Here is an 18,139-nt window from a genome sequence, read left to right on the forward strand (position 1 = left end):
ATACTGCTCAGTAAACCTTCCTCAGGTCCTGAAAGACACACGCAGTCTGGGGGACTTGAAATTCTCAGTTTCAAGACCAAGTTAAGCATTAGCTGAAGCCACTTGGGAGGAAAGTTAATTTCACCTTCTTTTCTCTTACTTCTTGGCCTGGATCGCCAGTATCGAGTTACTTACCCTGAATGAATGGGACTGGAAGAAAGAGCTACGTTGTCCAAATTTTCAGTGCCCCAGCTCAGGCGATAGGAATTCCTTTCTGCTTCTTTGGCCAGAGATGATACCTAGGTATGTGATAGAGTCCTGCATTTAATAAAAAATCTACTGTCTCTTTCAAAATCCAAGAAATAGGAACTAATTTAAGCCCGGAAAAATTCACTAATGAATCCTTAGAAAATGCTTTCAGGTTACCACCTACCTTTGGCCTAAAGCATATTTTAAAATATGGATGTCCAATTCAAGAAATAACCCTTTTGTAGTCACACGGGCAGGATATTGGTGGGCCAATCATATTTACTGAGCATTTACTGTCTGCAGAGCACTGTACTAAGTACTTGGGATTGTACAGTGTAACAGAGTTGGTAGGCAGATTCCTTGCCCACAATGAGCTTACAGTCTAGAGGGGGGCAATGTTTTTCTAAACAGTTACCTCTCACCCCCATCCATCCCCCAGTTCCAACCATCTGAAGAGAAACTAGTTGCATTAGACTCCTTCCGAGTTGACATGGGAGACCGGCAAGGCAAGGCAGAGTTAAGTACCTCATGGCTGGGACTTCTTCCCCTCCTAAGACAGTCCTCTGAGTCAGATCTGTAGCCCCAATTTCTGCTGCTTATGTTGTGACTCTCAACTTCCCCTCTATCTGTCCCCTCCTCTACTGTCATATGAGTGGCCCTTAGGATAGAATCTTAGGGCTGGAATGTTTAGCACTTATCCTATCTCTCCTTGACTACTGAAGCGGCCACCTCTCTAACCTGCCAGCTTCTTTTCTCTCCCCTCAGCAGTCCATACTTTAGTCTGCTGCCTGAATCATCTTTCTAAAAACAAAAAAAATGGTCTCCCATCCACCTTGGCATCGAACAGAATCTACTTACCATGAGCTTTAAGGTGCTCAATCAGCTATCCCCCCTCCTGCCTCAACTTGCTGATCTCCTACTGTAACCCAACCTGCACACTTTGATCCTTCCACACCAACCTGCTCACTGTAGCTCAATCTCACTGCCAACCCCTTCCCCGGGTCTTCCCTCCGGCTTAGACCTCCCATCATCTTCAGATCAGACAGACCACCACTCTCCCCACCTTCAAAGCCCTACTAAAATCACACCTCCTCAAAGAGGCATTTTCTGACTAAGCTCTCCCTTCTGTGTCACCTATGTACTTGGATCTGAACTCCTTAAGCACTTGATACTCAACCCACCTCCAGTCCCACAATGCTTACGTGCATATCCTTATAGTTTGCCATTTCCCCTAGCTGGAATTTATTTTAATGTCTGTCTCCCCCTCTAGATTGTAAGCTCCATGTGGGTAGGGATTGGATCTAACAACTCTATTGTAATATCCTTTTCCAAGCGCTTAGTACAGTGCCCTGCAAACACTAAGTGGTCAATAAATACTATTAATTGACCAAGTGATACGACCAATAGCCATCCCATTTAGATGGCTGGGCAGCTTTATCACTAAAGATTTCTAGAGATGAAGACACTACCTTGCCTTCGATGATAATTAAAATATCAAAGACCCTAGATATGGCATTTTTCTTTCTGACTACCCTAAATCACTCATACTCCAGCTCAAACCACTTTCATTTTGTTTTGATTCCTTGGAGGTGAGAGGGGTAATTGTCCTCACAGTTTTATGGAGCCGAATCAAAGCCTTACCTTAGGGGCAGAAAAGATAAAAAAAAATGGGGGCTTTCTCATCTGTACCTCTTTGAAGCCAACCCCCTCCCAGTCTCTATCCCCTCTACAGCTCCTTCCTCCCTTTGTGCCCCAACACGCACAGTGAAAATTTGGTGCCTATGATTATCAGTCACTAATACTGTATCCCATTAATTGAAGCCCATTGATAATCCCCATCTCTCCCAGTTCAAGTGGAAATTCTTTCCCAAGAACCCAAGTGGACACATTTAACTTTCCGGTGGTTCTCCCTGGATTTTCTGCCCCTTGATAAAACAAGACACTGTCTTCAGCTACCAATAGTGCTGGGAGTCAGAAGGACCCAGGTTCTAATCTTAACTCTGCCACTTGTCTGCTGTGTGACCTTCGACCAGTCACTTCACTTCTCTTTGCCTCAGCTCATCTGTAAAACGGGGATTAAGACTGCGAGCCCAATGTGGGACAGGGACTCTGTCCAACCCAATTAGCTTGTATCTGCCCCAGCACTTAGTACAGTGCCTGATACATAGTAATCACTTTATAAAAACCACAATTACTATTGGGAAAGCAGCACGGCATAGTGGATAGAGCAGGCTCTAGGAGTCAGAAGGTCATGGCTCTAATTCCAGATCTGCCACTTGTCTGCTTTATGACCTTGGGCAAGTTGCTTCACTTCTCTGGGCCTCAGTTAGCTCCCGGGTAAAATGGGGATTGAGACTGAACATCCCATGTAGAACAGGGACTTTGTCCAACCCAATCTGCTTGGATCCACCCCAGCGCTTTGTACAGTGCCTGTCACATAGTAAGCACTTAACACAATGCAATTATTATTATTATTATTACATTTCTGCCGACAAACGACGTGTAACAGAAGGGACTTCCGAGCCCTGGAGGCACCTACCTGGTTGCTCGGGATCATCACCGTGTCCTCGATCATGGCACTCTCTCTCAGGAAGGAGGCGTGGCTCAGGGTGTGGGACCTGTCTGAACTGAAGGACCGAAGGCTGGTCGGTTGGCAATAGGTCAGCGGCAGTTGTGGTGGTGTGCGGATGAGATGGTGGGCCATGCAGGAGAGCGAAAAAAGCGCAGTATTAGCCGACAACACAGCTTCCAGGGAGCATAAAGCGATAGTGGGAAGGAGAAAACCTTTCAGCTCTAAGTTACATTAACATTCTGGTGCAGAGCTAAACCACTCTGCCTTTTGACTAGTGTCTCACATTCAACAGTGAGGGCACACTGGAAAGCAGAAATTTAAACCTGAATCCTCCTAATCTGATTTACTTTCTGTTGTAAAAACTGGCAACTCTGTGGTTTAGTCACTCCCCTACAGAAACAGGAAGAGGAAATCATTGTCGTGTAAATTATTTTAAAGGGGAGTTAGATGTTCGTCTCAGAACAATTTAAAGGCTACTACCAAGAAAATAAACAGACCAAACTACCCGGTGAGAAAGTCAAAAATAAAGAAAAAATCCTTTGCCAATTCTCTCAAGTTCTTTCTTTTGTTCTCTCTCTCCCTCCCATCTCCTTCTTTCACACTCTTCAGCTCTCTCATTTTTTTCCCTCCCTCCCTCAATCTCTCGTTCCTCCAAACGAACAAATATGAGCATTTACTGTGTGCAGAGCACTGTACTAAGCACTGGGAAGAGTACACTACAATAGAGTTGGTAGATACATTCCCTGCCTACAGTAAGCTTTGGGGTCTAGACGGGGAAACAGACATTAAAATAAATTACAAATATATATAAAAGTGATCCCTTCTCCTTCTTTAAACTAGGAATGGCTTGAAATATATATTATCCTCTGGAAGGTAAACACTGAGGTGAAACATGGTCCACGGTATGCTGCCTACTGAAATTGAGTTCCTCTGGTCAAAATCAGGGTGTAAGCCACCCACCAACCAAGCAAGCTGCGGAAGCAACAAAGTCCAGGGGTGTACATGAACTCAGGCACAGCTGCCAAACGAAAGCAAAATATAAAACAACTAAAAAAAAAACTGAAAATGGGGTTTGGCTGTCAAATGTCAATTGGTTTTAATTGACTATATGCTCTAAATTGCAAAGCCATGGATTATGGATCTCACTTTTGAAGTGCCCAAATTACATTCTATTTCTACAGATCAGACAATCATATTTTATTTAGGAAATAGAACTGTATTCCATGTTTTCATATGTGTGATACTTCATTTAAATCTCATGCAAGGCTCCACAGTCTTTACAAAGGAAAATGTTTTATTGTTTATCATCATAATCCATGGGTGCTTTTTTAAAAATTAAGATGTAGGATTTACAGACAAAATTCCCAATTAATCTGCTTCTTAATAGAATTTGCAGACGTTCCACTAGTCAGGTTAAAAGAACATTTTAATTTCTTTTCTAAAGGTACATAAACATCAAAAATAACGTGGCTGGGTCTTAACATTTATCCTTTCCTAAAACTTTAGGCTCAGAAGCAGAGACCATCTTCATGACTATCCTTTCTTTGTCTTAATACTCCATAGCTTAAGAACAAATTCATAGAGCCATGCACTGCTTTCAAAGGAGATCTGCTATGCCATTCAAGAGACTGATACTGTTTGTTCGAAGACTTCAAAACTAGCAAAATCCATAAAATGTTGGACTGATAATGGTCAGCCGGGTAGTCATTATGCCAAAAGTTTCTTTTTGGTTAAAAATCTAATTATTTTCACCACAATACTTGGCAAACCAACAATATTTTAATAACTCCAGATATTTTAAAACTTAAAGGTTGGGAGCCAAATGATTCATGAGTCATATGTTTCTATAAACTTTTCTTTCTGAGTTAATGATCAGAACCCCCTTAAAAGAAAGGGATTCGTCCACTTTCTACTGTCTCACTATATTCAAAACACCACTTTCTACTGACTCATTATCTTCAAAACATTGAATACTAAGGCAATGAAGTTGTTGCTTGGAGAGAAACTGAGAGTAGATAGATTTGGTTAAGACAAAATTCCCATGTAATTTAAAAGAACCACTCCTCGAATAAAATGTTCACATTTCACTCCATGCTCACGAACTTTAAAGAAAGGAGCAATTTATGGAGACTTTATTGTGGATGAGGACTATTCAGTTCATTAGCTGTCCCATTTACACAAGGACATTACATAGAGCTTTTGTTTGTAAGAGTGTAAGTCCAAGTGGAAAGCTTAAAAAAATTGACTCTCAGTCCATGGTCCAGAGAATGATTATTAGGTACAGTCTCTCCCAGCACATGCCACACAAACTGACAGGCACACCTGCAAAGGAATGAGCAGTGGAGTCACATAAACACATCCAGGAAAACAATGTTTTCATGCTGAGTTAGTACCTACCCGGGCACAGGGCTAATTGAGAGCATTCAAAGAGGAATGGAGGGAAGAAAGAAGTAATGAAAAGGAGATATGATTATTAAAAAAAAAAACTTGAAAAAGTCACCTAAAGAAAGAGTAACAAAAAAATGCTATGGACATGACATTCTAAATTCCCACGCTGGTTTCCATGACGCACCAGTGTTGTAGAAATGAAAGAATGGGGTTGGGATGAGACACAGTTTTCATTTCTTATATCTTCTTTATCTAATATGCTGTCGTGTGCTCAATTAGCACCAATCTGTCAAACCAATCATTTCCATTTTACAGATGCTCAAAGACTGAACCCAATGTTATGTGAATACTTCAGAATGAAAAGTCAGTCAACAAAGTAAAAATCTTCCTTTTTAGAAAAGAGGCTGAAGTTAAGAGTTTTACCCAGTAGAAGATTTGGAGTTGTTTAGAATAATCGACAAAAGGCTGGTACCTAGTCCACAGAAGCTAAACCCAAACACTTCTTTGTCAGTATCAATGAATCAGTGGCATTTATTGAGTGTTTAATGTCTGCAGAGCACTGTACTAACCACTTGGGAGAGTGCAGTATACCAGATTTGGTAGATACGTTTCCTGTCCACAAAGCGCTTACAATCTACAGGGGGGAAAAGACATTAAAATGAATTTCAGATGTGTACGTAAGTGCTCTGGGGCTGAGAGTGGGGTGCCGAAAAAGTACAAATCCATATGCAAAGGTGACTTTGGAAAGATGCCTAGAAAAATCCAAAGGTCAGAATTCAGGTAAACAATGTGGGATATGATTCCAGAGGATAATCAAAAGAAATACAAATGCTTAAATTCTGAGTGCTTTTATTCAGAAAATGGATGCTATTAAACATCCAGAACAAATAAAGTCGCTGGACTATTGGTAAGCAGGGCTAGGTTGAATAACGATGGAAACACAGTATGAACATTCCTTCCAGAAATATCAACTCCTAAGCTGTAAATCTGAGAATTCGCTCATTCAATCGTATTGAGTGCTTACTGTTTGCAGAGCACTGTATTAAGAGCTTCTGAGCATGACATTAAACTACCACCCATCTTTGAACTTTTAACTGGAAACTTGCTTCTAATGGACACTTTGATTAGGCAAAATGGCAACTAGACCATATGCCCTGAATAGTAGCATGGATTTAAATTTTATTTGGCTCATCCAACACATTAATAACTCACAAACTGTTCAAGGTAATGTCATTGTTCAAAAATACTTCTAAGATGAAAAGTTATGGCAATCACATCATTAGGGAAAAAACAACTGTGGAACAGGTCTGGAGAGACTGCCCATGGCTACCCTTTCTGAGAATTAAGCTGAGTCTGTGAGTTCCCCTGAGGCTCAGGGATAGTTCTATCAGACTCTCTGAAATTGGAGCAGAGTCAAGAAACCTCAAGATGGTGCCAGACAATACAGGAGCAAACCTAGAAGTCTAGACACCAGAAATTTTACAAGAAAAAATTCCAGAAAAATGAGAAACCTTGACAAAAGCATGTATAAAGTGAGGCAGACTGCGCCAAAATCAATCAAATCATGTGCCAAAAGGAGCAGGACTTTGTTTCTAATTCCGTCCTGAGTATTTTTCCCCAGCATTTAGTTCCATGCTCTGCACATAGTAAACGCTTATTTCATTTTACTTATCCTATGGTATTTGTTAAGCACTTACTGTGTCCCAGTACTAAGTGCCGGGGTAGATACAAGCTAATCAGGTTGGACAAAGGCTTAATCCTCACAGTCTTAACAGACTTTACAGATGAGCTAACTGGGGCACAGAGAAATTAAGTGACTTGCCCAGGGTCACACAGCAGGCAAGTGCTGAAGCCGGGAATAAAACCCAGGTTCTTCTGACTCCCCGGCCTGTGCGCTAGCCATTATGCCACACTGCCTCTCACAGCTTATTAAATACGATTACTGCTACAAAAGTCAAAGGACATTTAGGTCAGATTTAAGATGTTTAAAATGAAGAGGGAGGGCATAAAGTAAACAACTGGCAATGCACAAAAGAAACATGGGAAGCAATTCCATATTAGATAAAATACCTGTCAGATCTTCCTCCCTCTAAGCTGTACCTCAGGTAGTTCATACCATCCAGGAAATGGCTGCTGGGTAGGGAGTCATCTCCTAGCTCTTTCAGATCTTCGGGCCTTAGATATTCACCTCCATCTCCTGTCATCGTGTCATCGCCTAGAAATTGGAAGGCAAAGACTTGAAGACATTTTATTCCCTGGGTAATAAATCAACTGTGGGCACCTAGTTGATCACGAAAGGAGTGAAAGGCGATTTCTATCCAAAAAATCCACGGCACACGTTGGCACAATCAATTCATGCCTATAGACAGAAATATATTGGAAGCAATCAGAGCGAGAGAGCCACGTAAACATCTAACTTTCACCATCTGCGAAAGAGAGAAAAAATTCTCAGCTGGATTTTTCCTTAAATCTGATGTTTTCTTCCTTCTCTACTTCTTGATCATCTGAATCTCAACAATGGGACTCAAATCTTTTATCAGCAAATAAATCTGTGAACACAATTACGGGTGAGACTCTTCAATTAACTGGATACATTTTCCTGATGGATTGACGGGGGTCGGATATCCACCCTGCCTTTAACCCATTCTCTAAGTGGGAGTTGGTGAAGAAGTGGTGAAACTTTAGACAGAATATAGTATAGCATGAAACCAGTAACTCACATAGGTCCAGCCTGTATTCTGTACCATTTGCAAATACTAAAATCAGTTATTCAGGTAGTTTATCAAATATGGGTTCACCCAGTATTCCTATAATGTGGGCAAACCTCCTCCTCAGAAAGACTCGCCCATTAGCAACACTGTGCCCGAAACCACATGCATGTCCATAAATTGCTTCTTCCACCACAGTGCTGTGCTGTATCAAACAGGCTGGCCTGGCCTTGCTGCGTAGTCATTCCCTGATGACATTCTAGCCAAAAATGCCTAGTGAACACTCTCATCATGACAGAGGTGAGGGAGCTTTAATCATTTTGATCATACTGTCAATGTAAAAATGAAGATGAAATTCATCTGCATAAATTCTCATTGGAGAAGCAAAGTGGCCTAGTGGATAGAGTACGGGCCTGGGAATCAGCAAGACCTGGGTTCTCTAATCCTGTCTCTGCCACCTGTCTGCTGTGTGACCTTAAGCAAGTCACTTCACTTCTCTGGGCCTCAGCTACCTCATCTGTAAAATGGGGATTAGGTCTGTGAATCAATGTGGGACAGGGACTGTATCCAACCCAATTACCTTGTATTTGACAAACTTGTATCTATTCCACTGCTTAGTACAGAGCTTGATATAAAGTGCTTAAAAAATACCACAATAATTATTATTAAGTGCTCACACAATAGGATGGGATTGGTGAACTTGGGAATTGAACGACAAAGTCTATGGGCCAGAAGAGCAAGTTCAAAGTGGAACTTGGGCAGAAGCTTGCTACCACTGTCCACCCGTTGGCATGGTAATCTCCCCCCTCCCCCCGAACACTGAGGTTTGAGCCTCATCTTGCCCATTTCTACAACTCTATGGTGATTGTTATCCTCCAAGTCTGTTGGGTCGGCATATCTGGCTAGTGCTATTCTTAAACATTGAATTTTAACTTGTTTTCTTTGTATAAATGCCATTCTTATTCGTTTATGTCTCCGTTCTTCTCCTCTTAGTTGGAGAGCCTTTAATAGGGCAAGAACAGGCTTTGTTGATTTCCTTACAAATCCTGCAGCACTTAGTACAGTGCTTTACACATTCTAAGTACTTACTAAATGCCAGTAATAATTTAGCTTGACCTAATGGAAAAAATATGGGCCTTGGAGTTAGAGTACCTGGGTACTAATTCCATCTCTGCCACTTGCCCGCTGTGTGACCTTGTACAAGTCACTTAACTTCTCTGGGCATCAGTCTCCTCATCTGTAAAATGGGGATTCAGTAACTATTCTCCTTCCCTATTAGGTGGTGAGCCCCATGTGGGACACAGACTGTATCCTACCTGGTTATTTTGCATCTACCCCTGCACACAGCTCAGTGCTTGGCATGTAGAAAGCATTTTAAAATTACTGTATTAGTACATGCATAGTTGGAAGAGGATAAAAGATAGAAAACATATTAGGATGAGGTGTTGTGGAATACTGGAAGGGTGGGGATGACCTAGTTTTGTTCAACGCATTGGTAATTCAGAGCAAAACTGGTAGAGAAAAATTTGACACTCTAAGGGAATCCTGAAAAGCGGCCATAAAGAAATAAAATCACAGAGGTTCCTGATGGCTTCTGAAAGGTCATACAGGGACCTGAAACTGGAAGAGGAGAAAAAATGTAAAATAAATTGAATATGCAACATAGCAGTCAGTGGAACAAACATATTTTTAGTTTCGGTCACAGTCAAGGTAGAAGCCAAGCAGGGAAAGTAGGGAGGCATATAGGGTAGCAAGACACCCTTCAAGAAACTGATGCGATAGATTCCGCAAGATTATTATCAGTTTTGAGTATCTGGGGGGGTGTGTTCCTGGGAATCCTCACAATAAACCAATAATAATACTAATATAATCAAAATATTCTCTCTGGTTCTTTGACACACAACCATCTCTTCTGACATCATGTCATATTCTAGCCAGCCAGATGTGTACGGTCAACTGATCAGTCGAATTTATGGAGCACTTAATATGCGCACAGCACTATACTAAGGACTTGAGAAAGAACAATAGGACAGAGTTGGTAGATCTGTTGTCAGAAGAGGGTTCTCTAGTGCTCTAACCATGTTCTATCCAAGGTGAACAGTGAAAACCCTCATTATGGAAGATCTGGATGTTTGGCAAGTCCCCTGGTGAAAAATCACAGAACTGTTATTAGGAGCCACATTTTCATGATACGGATCAAGACTCTGAGTTACAGCAAAAATTAGGGGATTGAATCAGGGAAACTGGGCATAGGGAAGCCCTGGCTACATCTGTTGTATCTGGTGGTTTCCAGTGAGAATTTCAGGGTCTGATTAATCAATCAGTGGTATTTATTGAGCATTAACTGCACGCAGAACACTGTGCTAAGCACATGGGGAATCTTTTTGCCAAACTGAATCAACTGAGAAAATATACTCTTACAACAAAATGCATGATCCAGCCACACAGTAAAATACCACCTTGAATTATTACTGTTTTTTGATCTGCTTTTTAATGCTGCAGATTTACGTGAAAATCCTCAAGCCTTTTCTAACAGGCTAATTCTTGATTTCCAACAGTAGTGCTAATAGTATAATCCTGAAGGAGGATTTTCGAGAGCTGATGTGATTCAAAGAGTAGCTATGCAGTGGGAGGCTACAAAATGATACTTATCCACGGGGCACAGGGGAGTTTGCAAGAGCTTCGCGTTTGCCTTTGAATTATATATATTTAATGCAAATGCCTGTGGTTTTCCTTGAAAAGTGGGTGATTAGACATTTTGACCTGAGAAAAACAGTCAACACGTACACCACTGAGTCAAATAACGACTTGTTATTAACCCAGCTCTTGATCGCTGTCTCTTAGCAACTTGTGTTTTCAATTACAGCACTTCTTCTGCCTTCATTTGGTTGCTAGAAATGTTGAAAGGCTTGTACAAGCATCTTCTCTGTAAATTTTAAAAAGGAATGTAGATTTTTAGTAAATAAGTGGCATATATGCCATAAAACTAAGGTTTTATGAGCTAGACATTTCAAATAGGCCCACTTCAAGCGTGCAGAAAAATCGATGGATTAATCATAAATACTTTTTATAAAATCTTGAATTTCACGTTTATTTTGTTGGTTTCATCGGGCTGTTTTGTCCTTTGACTTGCATAAAAGCATGCTTTCATCATAGAAAGAGTTGAAGTCTCACTCTACCGGCACTCTTATTTACACTCTGACTCGTCACTGAAGATACTGGAGCCCAAAGAGTCGTGGTAAAAAGACATAAAATCTAGGGACTTTTCAAATTGAAATACATTTAAATTCAACCCGGATTCAAATGAGTTCTAGACAATGTGGGGAAAAAAAAAGCCGGTAGACAAAGTGATTCAGGTTCTCCACATACACTTGTCAGGAGGTGTCATATACTTTAATCTGGCTTTGAAAACAGACAATGAAATTACACTTTTCCTCCTTCTCCTTGGTACTATAAAGATAAGGAGGAAACATATTAATAAATTTGCTAAGGAAGTTTATGCAAAATCCTGAGCTCCAGGTCCACCGATCACACTACGACCTGTTCATCATCATCTTCCCAACTAATGACTGGAAGCTCATTGTGAGCAAGGAACGCATCTGTTAACTCTGTTGCACTGTACTCTCGCAAGCACTTAGTACAGTGCTCTGTACATAGTGAGTGCTCAATAAACACCACTTATTGATTAATGACTGAAACAGCAGCACAATTTTACAAAACTCTTCTATATGCATAACGTGGCCAAGAACCCCCAGTTCTACTATAATGGGTGTTTTCAATACTCATTTTGGATAGACGTCTGTTGAGGAAATAAGAAATGTTCTTCCCACAACACACGTCTGTCTAGGTACAGCGCGACCATGACAGAAGAAATGGTTTGGAGGATGTACAAAGCATCAGTCAAGGATAGTTCTAGATGAATTTTTAAAGCTTTTTTTCAGGAAATATTGTACCATTGTAGATCTGATTGCACTCTCTGAATTAAATAAAGGATTTTTCTCACTGACAGTCTAGAAGCACAGCCACCATAAGTGCTGTTTATTGAGAATCAGTAATGATACTGGAGATTGGGTTTATTGTTTTTTGAATATGATTCATCTTCTGCCAATTTGTGGCTATTTACAAGATGGTATATTAATTGACAAGAAGACCAAAATCAGCTGTTTTGGCACATGAATGACATGGAATGTTCAAACATTTAAATCATGCAATGTGCCCACACAAGTTGGAAGACCCTTTGCAGACATTTAAAACCAGAGTGTTCAAAGCATGACAAAGTATTAGAAATAGAGTGGGATATTGGTTAACGGACCCAAATCTATTGCCCTAAGATTCTAGGCATAAAAAGTTCTCATCCTTAGAGTCCTCAAGATGGCACTTTTTTCCAACTTCTTAGGCTATTCAACTGAATCCCTCTTACGAAAAACTGGGTAATGATTTTTCATTATCCCTATAATAGTCAACTAGCAAGCAAAATATTAAAAGCCATTTTCTATCCTGAACAGACTCCAGTTTCCTGCCACTTCCAATGTTCTAATAACCTGATTTAGGGATATCAGTCAATCAACCATATTTATTGAGCACTTGCTATATGCAGGGCACTGTACTAAGCACTTGGGAGAATACAAATACAATATTACCGAGACATTCCCCGCCCACAACCAGCTTGCAGTCTAGAGAGGGAGCCCGCCATTAATATAAATACATAAAACCTTGGCCCAATGATACAATGGAGCGCAGGGCATATTCAAGGCTCACAGCGAGCCAGAAGTAAGCTGTCATTGTGGCTTCTTCTGATGCTCACCCTCGGTAACTTCTGAACCGTATCCACCCTGCACCCGCAGACCATTCATCCCATCCCCTCCAGAAAATCTATTTATCTGGCCCACCGGACCGCTTTGCTCTGGGCACTTGAAGGAACTGCTCATGCAAACTGCGAACACTCTACGTCTCTCCGGTAGGGCATGCCCCTCTTTATCCCCCATCTGTTCTTTCCCCAAAGTGAGTGTGGGGGAGAGGGAAAGTAAAGAGAGGAAATAAGGGTGGTGGGGTAGGGTGTTCTTAGGAATCATGGCACCCCTGGAATTCCTTCCCTCTTTATATCCGACAGAACACCACTCTCCCCCTCTTCAAAGTCCTACAAAAATAGTATCTCCTCCAAAGTGCCTTCTCTGATTTATCATGATCAAGGCTTAACCCAGGCATCAGCATGGAGGTGGTTTTTTATTTACCCATTCATTCTTTCACCTCAGCAGCACCTTACCTGCAACCTGTCCAATCCCCTAGCCTAGTTCTAATCATAATTATTTTACTGTCATTACTAATTACCTGCTCTGCCATTTTAATAATAATAATAATGATGATGGTGGTATTTGTTAAGCACTTACTATGTGCAAAGCACTGTTCTAAGCACTGGGGGGATACAAGGTGATCAGGTTGGCCCATGTGGGGCTCACAGTTTTAATCCCCATTTTACAGATGAGGTAACGGAGGCACAGAGAGGTTAAGTGACTTGCCCAAAGTCACACAGCTGGCAAGCGGCGGAGTCGGGATTAGGACCCACGACCCCTGACTCCCAAGCCCGGGCTCTTTCCACTGAGCCACGCTGCTTCTCTTTTGCTATAGATACCCCTGGGTCAGATGGAGTAACTTTAAATTCCTACTTTAAACTCCTCTTCACCAATCCAAAATATGTTTCCTCGTCATCTGAAATGCTCCTGGCTACAGTAATGATGCCACAAGCAAAGTGCTGTGAAGCCCACTGATTTGGACCATTATTTAATAAATTGCTGCCCGAGAGTCATGTTAACATCAATGCTTTCTTCACTGACTCTCCAACTCACTACAAACAAGAGCCGTACACTTATTTTTTGCGGAATTCACTCGGCTGCTGTTGGTGAAGGGGGAGTGTTAATAGCAAAATGATCAAAAAAAGGATTATTCAAGCTAAATCATCCAAATAATTGCTGTCAAGTGATTAATTTACTGCCTTCAACATCTACGCAAGTAAACTCAATGCATTCCAGCACACACTCACCTCCACCCACATGCTCTTTAAAAAATAAATGTGTTAGGCACGCAGATCTAAACACTGCAAATCACATCTACCAAAAAAGAATGTAAAGCAAAGAAAACGTTTTCACTCCAAGAATTTTTACTAAGGGTACCTGAATCACTAAGTGCATCTCCTGCTGTAAATGGGGGTTCACCAGACAGTTTAAAGGCTGCATAACATACAAGTGAAGATGAGAAAGATGATCTCAAGCGATATAAAATGAAATTCTTCATGCATTGCTTTGGAAAGACATGCTGCATTTTGCTAGAGAAAAAAATAACTGACAGCTTCCAGTCAATGAGAACTGGGAAACATATGAAATATGTAATGATTTAAAGAACAACTTCACTGGTTATTTGGCAAACCAATTCAATTCTTCTTTACTGTCATAGATTCAAATATTTGCCACTCCTGGAATGCACCCTTAGGAAGTATGGTCAATTACATTTTTAAAAATCATTTATGAATAATTAAAAACAGTGAACTCAATCTAAAAAAAAATCCTAAAATGGAATTAAAACTCTAGGTAGTGCATTGTGGCCCCCTATAAATTATTATTTCTAGAATACTGGACACCTTCCACTCAGAATGGAAATAAAACACTTGTAAGAATAAAGAAGGTGGAGTCCTTTGCATTTCACCCCAGTTACACCTTCTTAAACATCTCTGCTTTTTCCTTATGTACCCAATAGACGATCCACAGCTATTTTCAGATAACAGTTTCAGTGTATCCCCCAGACAATCTTCACTGCTCAAAACAATTTTAACTGATTAGATTAATTGATTTCATACAGTGTTATTCATGGTTTCTCACCAAATACGGGGAACAGATTTTGAAACTGTGCTATCTGTATCACTGCATTACTTTTTCCATATCCTGATACAGATCTGTTGTCTCCAGCTGACAAAAGACCTTCCACCGATTGAGCCATTTGGCGCTCTTCAATCGTGATGTTCAGGATTTTCTGACCTTTCTCCATCATCATCAAAACAATTTTTAAAGGTCTGTATGTTGTTTTGGTCAGTATAACATCACTATACCTAGTACCTCCAGACTGCAAGATCCTCAACATATAAATCTCTAACACCAGGATCACCAAGATAGGAAAGCAAAATGGAAAAAGAATAAATGAATTCGCTCACCTTCCTCATCAGAAACATCAAGAACTTCCGTCATCGTCTCAGGAACATTCAGCTTGTGTTTTTCGGTCACGGTCTGTAGAGACAGAATCAACAACACTCATTCGAAAGCTGCAGAAGCACAGAAGGCAACAGCAATGCCCTAATAGAAAGGCATGTCTTAACTCAATCTTCTTTCATGCACGCATTTCCAGCGTATTCTTTTCCAGTTAACTTCTGACTCTTTCGGCTACAAAGGGAATAATTTTCTCGGGCAAAACTAGGATGAAAAATTGGTTGTTCGTTAAAATCTCATTTGAGAGAACATTCCATGGCAGAAATATAGAGTTGTTCACCAGTTCAGTGACAAGGCTGGTGACAGTGAGACGAGATTCATGGGGGTGGGCACTCCGTGGAGATTCTCTTTAACTTTTCATCCATGAAAACACCTCACTGCACTTCTTCTAGCCCCTTGCGATTCAGACTAAGGTCACAAGGGTTCTAATCCCAGCTCTGCCACGTATCTGCTGTGTGACCTTGGGCAAGCAGCGTGGCTCAGTGGCAAGAGCCCGGGCTTGGGAGTCAGAGGTCATGGGTTCGAATCCCAGATCTGCCACTCGTCAGCTGTGTGACTGTGGGCAAGTCACTTCACTTCTCTGGACCTCAGTTCCCTCATCTAGAAAATGGGGATGAAGACTGTGAGCCTCACGTGGGACAAGCTGATGACCCTGCATCTCCCCCAACACTTAGAACAGTGCTCTGCACATAGTAAGCGCTTAACAAATACCAACATTATTATAAGTCACTTCACTTCTCTGGGCCTCAGTTACCTTATCTGGAAAATGGGGATTGAGCCTGTGTCCAATCCGATTATCTTGTATCTAGCCCAGTGCTTAGAACAGTGCTCATATAGTAAGCGCTTAACAGATACCATAATTATTATTATTATTGCACTCACACCAATGGTCGAGAGGGGAGAGTTATGTCCTTTTGCCAGCAGGACATGTGCTAGTATGTAGATCGCTGGGTTGCGCCGAACCCTCCGCACCCTCTCGCCCAGTCCCTCTAGGTCCGGCAGCATGCATTACCAGATAGCTGGTAGGGAGAGCGGGTGGAGTCCCGTGAGCTCATGGAACAGACTATCTCTGAGACCTCACCACTGTGCCCTCAGCCATTTCATAAATCGTCTTGGAGTATCATCCTCCAAGTGGCTTAGAGTGTGAGGAGCCTTTTCCTCTCTCTTGCGAAAATGAGAAATGAAAAGCCAAAGAATCACGACAAAAAAATTCAGTTGTCCTTTTGATGTTATATATTAAGCACTTACTACGTGCCAGGCACTTCACTAAGCATGGGGGTTGATACGAGTAACTCAAGTTGGACACTATCCCTGTCCCACATAGGGCTCACAGTCTTAATCATCATTTTACAGAGGAGGTACCTGAAGCACAGAGAAGTCATATGACTTGCCCAAGGTCACACAGCAGACAGGTGATGGAGCCAGGATTAGAACAAAGGTCTTTCTGACTCCCAGTTACTTGATTTATCCACTGGGCCATGCTGCTTCTCGCTGCTTCGTTCAATCAGATAGTCCAGAGCAGGAAAATCAAGGGTGACTGTTTCGGGACCAAGCATGGCATCACCACAATATTATTCCAGCCTTTGGACAAGTCAGGGAGAACTCTCCCCAAAAACTGCCAGACTATGAAACCACCCGCAACAGCTCCCGGTCCATCCAGGGAAGATCTCACCTCAGAAAGGGACACCTAGCACCTCCCTCCACGAACTTCCCTTCCATAGACCCGAGGCTGTGAACACGCCTTCACACCTATAAGACCATGCACCACAACGCTTCACACTTTCTGAGCTATAACTGTCGACAGTGTCACTCAGTGCTCCAATCAGAAGGGAAATGATACTGAAATGACCCTTACAGAGTATGAAGGGGAGAGATGGAAAAAAACTGAAAATCAAATAAGGATCAAAGCCCAGACTCTACACCATACCAGCCAGGAATCCTAGAGCAAGCGAAGTCTCCCCAGAAGGCCCGTCTTCCAGGTCAGGCCAGAGTCAGGAGATGTTAAAAACAAAACAGCTTACCCTGCTAACAATCCTCTTCCTGCCTCATGTGTGATGGGCTACCGCTGAGTGAGAACCTCATTTCTGATACTCAATGTATGAGCTCTTAGAAGGGATTCACTTGCAGGGAGGGAGAGGAAAAGAAAATGTAAAATTAGAATACGTGGAGTCCATACACGATTCAGTGCGGGCAGAATTTCGCACTTCCTCTCCATGTTAGCCAGGAGGTGTGAGGTAAGACAACTCCATTTCCCTCAGAAGCTCACCCTTCCCTGGGCTAAGCCAGAGGAAGCAAATGGACGTCAAAGAAAAAAAAGAAAGAGAAGGGGATTACCCAGTTTGCTGGCCTCCTCCTGCCTGCTCTTGTGTCTTAAGACCCTCAGCACAAATACTATTGATAGTATAGATAGTAGACTGAGAAAATCTTGGATGAGTGTTTTTTGGGCAGTCCTGAAATGAATTAGGTAACGTCTACTAAAGAGACTTGAAAAGCTGTGTGGGACATATGGAATTTATTAAAATGGCTAAGCTCTTGGAAATAAAGCTAAGAACAATGTGAAACTATTTCAACTGGAAAAGAGAAACTGCACTTAGGTGCTTAGGCAGAAAATATCATGCATATCCTTTTTTGTGTGTTTCAATGGTATTTATTAAGTGGAAACTATGTGCCAAGCACTGTAATAACAATAATGTTGGCATTTGTTAAGCGCTTACTAGGTGCAGAGCACTGTTCTAAGCACTGGGGGAGATACAGGGTCATCAGGTTGTCCCACATGAGGCTCACAGTCTTAATCCCCATTTTACAGATGAGGTCACTGAGGCCCAGACAAGTCAAGTGACTCGCCCACAGTCACCCAGCTGACAAGTGGCAGAACTGGGATTCGAACCCATGACCTCTGACTCCCAAGCCCGGGCTCTTTCCACTGAGCCATGTACTAAGCACCGGGGTAGATACAAGATAATCAGGCTGGATACGATCCATGTCCCACATGG

General features: G+C 41.7%; 1 protein-coding gene across 50 annotated transcripts in view; it reads right to left on the reverse strand.

Moving 5' to 3' along the window:
- Positions 1-18,139, reverse strand: part of ANK2 (ankyrin 2) — a 576,252-nt gene that overhangs the window by 58,153 nt on the left and 499,960 nt on the right. For 20 of the 50 annotated variants that reach the window (XM_039913760.1, XM_039913763.1, XM_039913759.1 and 17 more), the window contains 5 exons: positions 15,095-15,167; positions 7,259-7,403; positions 5,198-5,209; positions 2,768-2,870; positions 175-278 (listed from right to left, as the gene is read on the reverse strand). In XM_039913760.1, the coding sequence (XP_039769694.1) occupies positions 175-278; positions 2,768-2,870; positions 5,198-5,209; positions 7,259-7,403; positions 15,095-15,167 (437 nt within the window). The remainder of the gene's footprint in view (positions 1-174; positions 279-2,767; positions 2,871-5,197; positions 5,210-7,258; positions 7,404-15,094; positions 15,168-18,139) is intronic. The other 30 variants (XM_039913780.1, XM_039913796.1, XM_039913791.1 and 27 more) reach the window with 2 other exon arrangements.

Source organism: Ornithorhynchus anatinus, chromosome 12 (genome assembly GCF_004115215.2).
Source record: "Ornithorhynchus anatinus isolate Pmale09 chromosome 12, mOrnAna1.pri.v4, whole genome shotgun sequence".
NCBI lineage: Eukaryota > Metazoa > Chordata > Mammalia > Monotremata > Ornithorhynchidae > Ornithorhynchus > Ornithorhynchus anatinus.